The sequence below is a fragment of the Pholcus phalangioides genome, unplaced genomic scaffold (genome assembly GCF_987345545.1).
Source record: "Pholcus phalangioides strain wild (caught in Gottingen) unplaced genomic scaffold, Ppha-v1.0 ptg000017l_1, whole genome shotgun sequence".
Taxonomy (NCBI): Eukaryota; Metazoa; Arthropoda; class Arachnida; order Araneae; family Pholcidae; genus Pholcus; species Pholcus phalangioides.
This window is the reverse complement of record NW_028301610.1, coordinates 26,932,593-26,940,811: the sequence shown is the minus strand read 5'-3', so window position 1 is coordinate 26,940,811 and position 8,219 is coordinate 26,932,593. Positions and strand designations below refer to the sequence as shown.

Sequence of the window (8,219 nt, the reverse complement as noted above, 5' to 3'; positions counted from 1 at the left end):
TTTATAGCTTTATCAATTTCAATCTAAAAACAATGTTCTTTTTTTATTCCGCATATTATAGTATACATAAAAATCATATTGCACAGGATATAACTTACAGGACGAAGGGACTGTATAGGGATTTAAATTTGCAACTTTCCAAGAAATAATTTTTCTGACTGAAACAGCACAAGATGTGTGACTACATTTTTGTGTATACAGTAGATCCTGCTCATAATATTTTGCAAGAAACTGCAACAAAAAAATGTTATACATGGGAAAACATTTCAAACAGAAAATGTCTGAGAATTATACAGCATAGTTACTTCATACAGTTTTAAGTTGTTAAAAAACATTTTGGTAAACATAGATTTAGTAAGAAGCAATAATTTATTATCCCACTAATATATACATGTATTATAACATGGAATATAGTTTACAGGAAAGAAAAAAAATTTCAAAAACAGAAATCATACATTTTCATGAATGCACAATGCATCTTTGCATTCTCATTAACTTGGGTTTTCTTTATCGTATTGGATGTTCTGTGAAAGATTAAATTAAGTTGGGGGGGGGGGGTTGCAAATCTTTCAAATGCTATTCAATACTGGCACCTGAAAAACCTGTCATGTTATCCGTGTTTTGTGTCTGTCTCGTTTTTTTAGACTTGATTTTGTATTGATAGATTGAGAAACGTTTTAGAGAAGTGGATGAGAAAGACTAATTTATTCCTTTGTTATACATGGACATTGTTTAATACCACTGTAGAGGATTGTTCGTGATTTTCTGGAATTCAATTAATACAGAAAATTTTAATAAGAAAGCAAAAAAAAATTATTGAAACTCCTCAGAGAAATTTTTCCCCGGTTCTTATCTGTAGTTTCCCTATCTAGAGACATAATTTGATAACCTTAGTGTATCTGAATAGTAGTAAGAACAGTTAATTCTCTTTATACTATTGTTGGACAAAGTGGGAGAAAAAAAAAATTTAATTATTGCATCCAACCCTTGAACAACTAGGAAACAGTTTTTAGCTTATTCTTATAAGCAAAAAAATGATTGGCTTTGAAATAGCCATAAAAGAAAAGTTCCAATTTTAGTTTTCACAAAATTGTTATAATCACTGGTATACAAATAATCACCATTTTCGTTTCTTTACATGAGAAAAGGTATGCTGATTTTAAGGGGGAAATATGTCAATTTCCCAAATATTTTAAGCAGAAATGGTGAAAATTTTGAACATTATATCCAGGGGAAGTAAATATCAATATAGGAAAAAGTTGGAATGATGAAAATTTGTCATATTGAGAGGAGAATATTGTACATAGGATTCACTGTAACTGGAAGTATATCCCTAAGAATGGACAGCCTGTATATATTCCCATATAAAGTTTTTCATTCAATTCTTAAACAGGTTGTGTGTCAATTGTTTTCTGTATCAATTTGTGCGATAAGAATCTTATTGATAGTGGCATGGAAATAAAAAAAAAAAAGGAATCAAAATGATTAAGTATTTATGGAAATTTCCAAGCACAAGCTGTGGAATAGCTGCCAACTTTGGAGAATGAGAATTCGGGAGGTTTTCACGCGCCTCCAAATTCCGCACAAAAGTAAATATAAAAGGGATTTAAAAAAAAAACAGTAAAGGAATTTTTCATTAATAAAAGTAAAATTGCAGGGATTTTTTCCCTTTGCAGAAACCATCGCTGATAAGCGCCAACTTGTCAATCGTGGCCAACCAGTAGGTTAAATTACCTGTCATTACAACTCTTAAATCAAATCTGGTGAACAAAAAAAAAACATGCCACCCAGTACGAAATGGGTTGTATACAGACTCAACGGGAAATATAGTCAAAGCAGATACAAATCATCTTGATAATTTCAGAAGTGGAAAGACCGACTGTTCGGCGAATTTTTCCCATCTCCTCCGAAAATGAAATATTGTTTTGTGATTTGAAGAAATGGTGACAATTTACATTACGCTTGTGATACGCATAAAAATATCAACAGTCTTTTTTCCGGGTAAATTCCTTAAGAATATTCTCCCCTGAAAGTAGGGACTTTTTACAATCACGGTTGAAACTTGGGAGTCCGGGAGGTGGAATAGAAATTTGAGAGACTTGGCAGCTATGCTATGGATTATTCTTTTACATAGTACATAGTTATACGACATAAATAACAAATCATGGTTTAACGCATTCCCTGTCCCATGAACCACACGTGGAGCATAGTATCACATTCTATAAGGCATGTGTAGTTGATGAAACTGGGAATGTGTTTAAAAAAAGAAGGAACAAAGAAATTTTCACAAAAATAAGAAATGTTCTTACGCAAGGACAAAAAATTTCACAAAAAATATTTTTATGAAAATCCAAATTAAATCAACACAGAAAAACAAAATTAAACATTCATTTTAGAAATCCTGAAGAAAGCAGGTATTTTGTCTTAATCTAAAATGAAAATTTTTGGCAAATTGTTCTGAAAACATTAAAAAAAATTCACATTCAGAAATTTTTCACAATGATAACCTAGGAAGATAATGTTGAAACATATTTATCAAAAACGTATATACAATTGTTTCTTTGAAGTTTAAGGCAAAAAATATAGCAAGGAAAAAATTTCTACCAGCAAGATAAACAGTAGTTATATTAGATGGACTTTTTACGATTTTAAATAAGAACATGCACACTATAGACATAGAGTAAAAAAGAAAAGAAAAGAAAATCTATTCACTGTAAATATAGTTTAGCACTCACTGTTGCATTTGAGGACGTAGATAAAACAAATATAAATCAAGCACTCAAATTCTATTCATTACAGCACACTAAAAAACATCTTCTGGAAATGAAAAACAAAATGAAATTAGAAAATATTTCCGGAGCACATTGTTTTTGAGCCCATCAAACAGTTCTCAATAAAAATGGTAGGGTTTTCTTAACTCATAACATTTGACAATGCCAGCAGAAATTTAATAGAAGAAAATGATCTTTATGAGACTAGAATTGTTACATTGCAGCATTTCACTGAAAAATGCCCACCACATTAGAAATTTTATATTTTCCTATACTCTTTTTCTGCACCCTTTGAATAGTCTGAAAACTAATTTTGGTGTCAATCTGTCAAACAGCTTGAGCCAAGTTCAATTATTATAGCTGTTTTTTGTATAAAAAAAATTATCTGATGCTTTTGTAGAATAAAATAAATCCACAATTTCATAAAAACATTAATATATGCATAAACTTGAATGAAAATAAACAAATTTTAAGCTTTAGGTGCAAAAGTTGGCACAGGTCTGTGACGAAATTTCAGAAATTTGTTTGACAATTATACTAATTCCGAATTTGCTTGCAATGAAGTGAAAAAAAAAAATTAAACCTCAGTCACCATCACTGCCAATTGGGCGAGGTTCAAGACTTTCATAATAGTCATATACAAGTTTTTGTTCTGCTTCTTGCATCCACACTGGGACAATCATTGGATTGATACTTTCTTGTATGTCCTGATGGAGTTTGTACAAATGATACAGATGTGCAGGGACTTCTACAGTATCTCCTTTTGGAATGTAATCTACATCTTTTGGATATTCTTTTTTAATCAGTGAATCAACTAAGAAATCTTTCTTTTTTTCACTGGGCAACTGTTCTTTTTTTATCAATTCATCAATCTGATTAGATGAACCATCTGCAACTGATATATCTTTGGTGCAAGAAGAATGAACTTGATTCTGAGAGCAGTTACTGGATGGTCCAGCTTCTTCCATCTTGACATCATTTGAATGTGAAGTGATTTCTTCATTTTCTATAAAAATAGAGGGAAATTTTTTTTTTAAAAAGGTAAAAAGCACTAAATTCCTTTGCATGAAGAAAACATTTTATGAGGCTCCCCTTCTTTTCTTGGGGCAGCGGGCCATTTTATGAGCCCATGTGTTAAGACTATACTGGCACAGAGACTCTCGATAATCAGTAATCCAGAGTTTTTAGGTTGGTTTTTTTCGAGCCATAGAAAAGGAAAATGTGTCACTGCTATTCACCGAAATTTATATTATTTAAATGGTGTGTTAAATCACAACTAATTTTCGAAATTGCCCATGCGCCAGCCAGTTCCATGACGTTTTCTCCCTTTTCAACATTCTTTTAAGACCAGTTAGGGAAAGATCTGAATAAAGGAGAGCTAGTGATCTTGAGAACCGAGAGCCTCTACCATAGAAATATATATTACAAAAATATGAAAATTTTCCACTACAACTTGCCATTTATATAGTCACAGATGACTTGAAAATCAAAGTTGTCCATGTCATATGATGGTACAAACTGATGAGGGCCCAAAAAATCTATTGAGACAAAAAAAAAAAAATAAAGTGAACACAATCACGATTAAAACATGAATTATAAAAAGCTAAATACTATGAAAATTCACATATACTGAAATGCCCTACACGACAATCCCTTGTTGTTTCCTTGATATAACAAAAATTTTTGACAGTGTTAATCATTTAATTCTCCTCCACAAACTTGAATCTTCTGGTGTAAGAGGCAACACCCATGCTTTAAATCTTATCTTAGCTATAGAACACAACCAGTAAGATATGGCCCATTTAAAAGTAATCCAATGAATGCAATATAAGGGGGGGGGGGGGGAGAGGTGTAATAATGCCCAAAACAGGGCTGTGTTTTAGATTCTTTATGAAAATTCATTATCAATCTAATGAAAAGTAATCTTGGAATAAATAATATTCTCTAATAGGAGTCCCCTGTTTGACTCAAAACTCTGGAGTAAATTAATGTATGTAAAGTAACCAGTAACCATAACAAAAATTAAATGCAATTTGATTTTAATCGAAAGAGCGGTCTAAAATGGGTTAAGAAAAGGCATCTGAACTACTGTAGTTTGCAAAAAATTTATTTGTCAAGAGGAACACGAATATACTTACGAAACATAGACATATCGATAAAAAAAATTTAAATTTTTATTCAAAAGTACAAAAATACTTAAACACTTTGTTGTTGTTATTGAAATAAATTTCAATACTTATTCGAAAATCATTAAGATTGTGCAGCTTATTTAGCGGAAAATGCAAGTTTTAATGAATGCACCTTTGCTTGGCTGATATATCCCTGCTTTCCAAAACAAGTGTAAGCACAGAACGAAAGCACCATTATTAACAATAATGCAAGAAAATAGACTGCGCTTCGGAGAGGCTATGGTAAGCAAATAGAAAATGGATGTGGCAGGGAAAAGATTGTTTGAGAGTCATGTGACCTTAATACAAACGAGCAAAAATTTCTGTACTTCTACACCTTTTTTAAGGTTTTAACTAGCCTAATCAATATCAGTTTTGACCAGTTTCGGCCACTTTAAGTGGTCAAAACTCAAACTTCAAATTTTTTACCATTAATTCCTAAAAAGTAGTTTTATGAGATTTCCATAATAATCTAATTTAATTAATGACTGAAGAAGTAAAGTATGAATACTTAAATGTAGATTAGTTAATTAACTGTATTTAAGTAAAGATTTACTGCAAACAAAAATAAAATTAAAAATTCTAGCCCCACATGTCAAAAATTAAAAAATAATCAATAAGAAAACACTATTATGGGAATTTTCACTGCAGAACATTTTCAGTCAGTTGAGAGCTCATTGCATTGAGGTTGACAAGGTTTTGCACATTATAGTAAAAAAACAGTTTTTGCCATATTGTAGCCATACATAAAAATGAGGTATCAAGTTAAGATATCTATATGAGATAAAAACGTGTGAAATTAAAAAAAAAAGGTTAAGTAGAAAAATTGGTTGCTGTTTGTTTCGACCATTTGAGGATACCTATAGTAAACCACTCAAAACGATAAAAACTGATAAGAACCAGGGTGGTTGAAACTGGTTTTATGCATAGAACCCCCCAAAGCAGAATGTTTCGCATCGTTCTGCAATGAGCTCTCAACTGACTGAAAATGTTCTGCAGTGAAAATTCCCATAATAGTGTTTTCTTAAAATTCTTCCAGATTGTTCTGCAATAGCACTAATTGTACTGTGACGTACATCACAGATTTTGGCATATTCTACTTTGGGGTACATAGCTGAAACCATTCCCTAGTCAAGATAGATAAAATCCTGTTTTTTAACAAAAATATTCTGAAGGTTTTTAAAAATAAAAATTGATTTTAACTTAAACTTTAATATTAAAGAAACAGTTAAAACTATTACTACACCAGCTTACAGGATTACACTATAAAAGTTTGATAAAAATCTTTTACAAAAGTTAAAAAAAACCTATTGGTTACGATCACTCGAATGTAACCGATGTGCTTATTGGTTGCATTTTTCCAGTTTTATGAAAATTATTCTATTGGGGGGTGGGGAAAGAGAAAAGAAAAATACAATATATATACATGCAATATTCTACTCAAGGGATCGCTTGATCCATCTAGAGTATGCAAACAAATATTTCTGTGGTAGCAAACACTGTCATATAATAGCAAGTACACACAAGATATACAAACAGACACAAATAGAGGCCTTGGTGTGACAACACTGTATACTGGAGGCTAAGACGTACCTTCCTATTGTAGTAAAAGATTAACATAATTAATAATTAGTGTTTTGAAAGCTCTTAATTCTTTTTCATATTTTATTTCATTTGGCAGATTATTAAAATATAATGGAGCCAAATATATGAATTGCTTTTGGGTTAATGTTTTTTTAGGTCGTATAATATTATATTGAAAACCTCGACGAAGACATGTTTGTTGGGCTCTGTGTGATTTCAGACCAGACTTGGTATATATATAGTTTTTCAATATTAAATCTAGTCTGATTTATAATTATAGGCAGATAGTGTAGGGTTACGAGAGGAAATAATATAGTTTTTTCAGAGAAGTTATTAACACATTCAAGTTGGACCCATAATCACCTCCCTAAACACAGACACCATACTGAATAAGTGAGTAGAACCAAGCAAAATAAAGTGTAAGAATAAATTGAGATATATTTTCCAAGCAATATAAATGAAGATTCATGTATTTTATTTTGTTACTAAGTGCAGTTGCACGAGAGTTCCATTTCAAATTTTTGTTTATAGAGACAATCGGGCAAAAACATTGGTCACCAGAACATCCCAACTCGTGGCATCGAATTATGTGTTTCAATATTTCTATTATATAATTGAAAATTTATATATTTAGTTTTGTTGAGATTCAAGGTAAACTTATTACGCCTCAACCAAGTGTTAATTTTTGTTAAATCTTCTTTAGTATCAGATTTCAACAACATGGTATATGTTTGTTCTGACAAAACAATAGTTGTGTCATCGGCATAGCTAATCAAATCACCAATTCAGATTATTGACATCATTAACCAAGATTAGAAATAAAATTGGTCCAAGAACAGAATCCTGAAGGATGCCATTTTTAATAATCCTATATGAGCATATTATAGCATTTATTTTAACTGATTGCATTCTATTTGACAGATAACTTTAAAACCAGTGATAAGTGTTGCCTCTTAGACCTGAAAAATATAACTTATGCATAAGAATTGTATGATCGACACTATCAAAGGCTTTTTTCAAGTTTAAAAATATAGCAAGGGTTCTATTTCTGTCACACACACATTAATGTTTTCATACTTTTTCTGAAAACTTCAAAATTGCTATCTCGGTATTTTTATTTTCAAGAAAACCAAACTGATTTTTTGAAAAAAAATGAAATTGATTTAAAATTTTTTTTAATTTTGTACTTCATTATTTTTTTCAAAATTTTCAAAAAAAACAGGCAAAACAGATATTGGACAATAATTTTTGAAATCGTTGACGTTACCGGATTTAGGAATGGGTTTGACTTGCATGCTTAATGCAAGCTTGCAAGCACTTGCATGCTTTAATTTATCAATAAAAACTCCACTGAGAATTGAAGAGCTTATGATGTGGATTATAAACTTAAAATGGTATTTACTGATAGTTTTGAACATTTTTGGTGTGATTAAATCATCTATATAACCAACCACTTCATTATTTTAATTTATTTAGTAAATTATTTATATTTCTTTCCTCTATCTCAGCAATGACTATAGAATTATACTGGTTTGGTACTAAAAGCTCTAATTCCATCTATTTATATAACTCAGAATCTTCAGTTATTGCAGAATCAATACAAAATTCATTAATTTCATCCACTAATGTTTTAAAGTCAGTATTTACTGGAAGTACAAATGTATTTATTTTTCGATTTATGATATCATTAGTAACT

The 8,219-nt window shown here is 30.7% G+C and overlaps 1 protein-coding gene across 4 annotated transcripts in view; it reads right to left on the bottom strand.

The window, feature by feature from the left end:
* Positions 1–518: 518 nt before the first annotated feature.
* The window catches only part of LOC149072625 (uncharacterized), a 31,281-nt gene continuing 23,580 nt past the window's right edge, over positions 519–8,219 (bottom strand). For all 4 annotated transcript variants that reach the window (XM_089246209.1, XM_089246212.1, XM_089246211.1 and 1 more), the window contains exons 6-7: positions 4,229–4,309; positions 519–3,777 (exon numbers count right to left, since the gene is read on the bottom strand). In XM_089246209.1, coding sequence (XP_089102335.1) covers positions 3,356–3,777; positions 4,229–4,309 — 503 coding nt within the window. In that variant the 3' untranslated portion in view covers positions 519–3,355. The remainder of the gene's footprint in view (positions 3,778–4,228; positions 4,310–8,219) is intronic.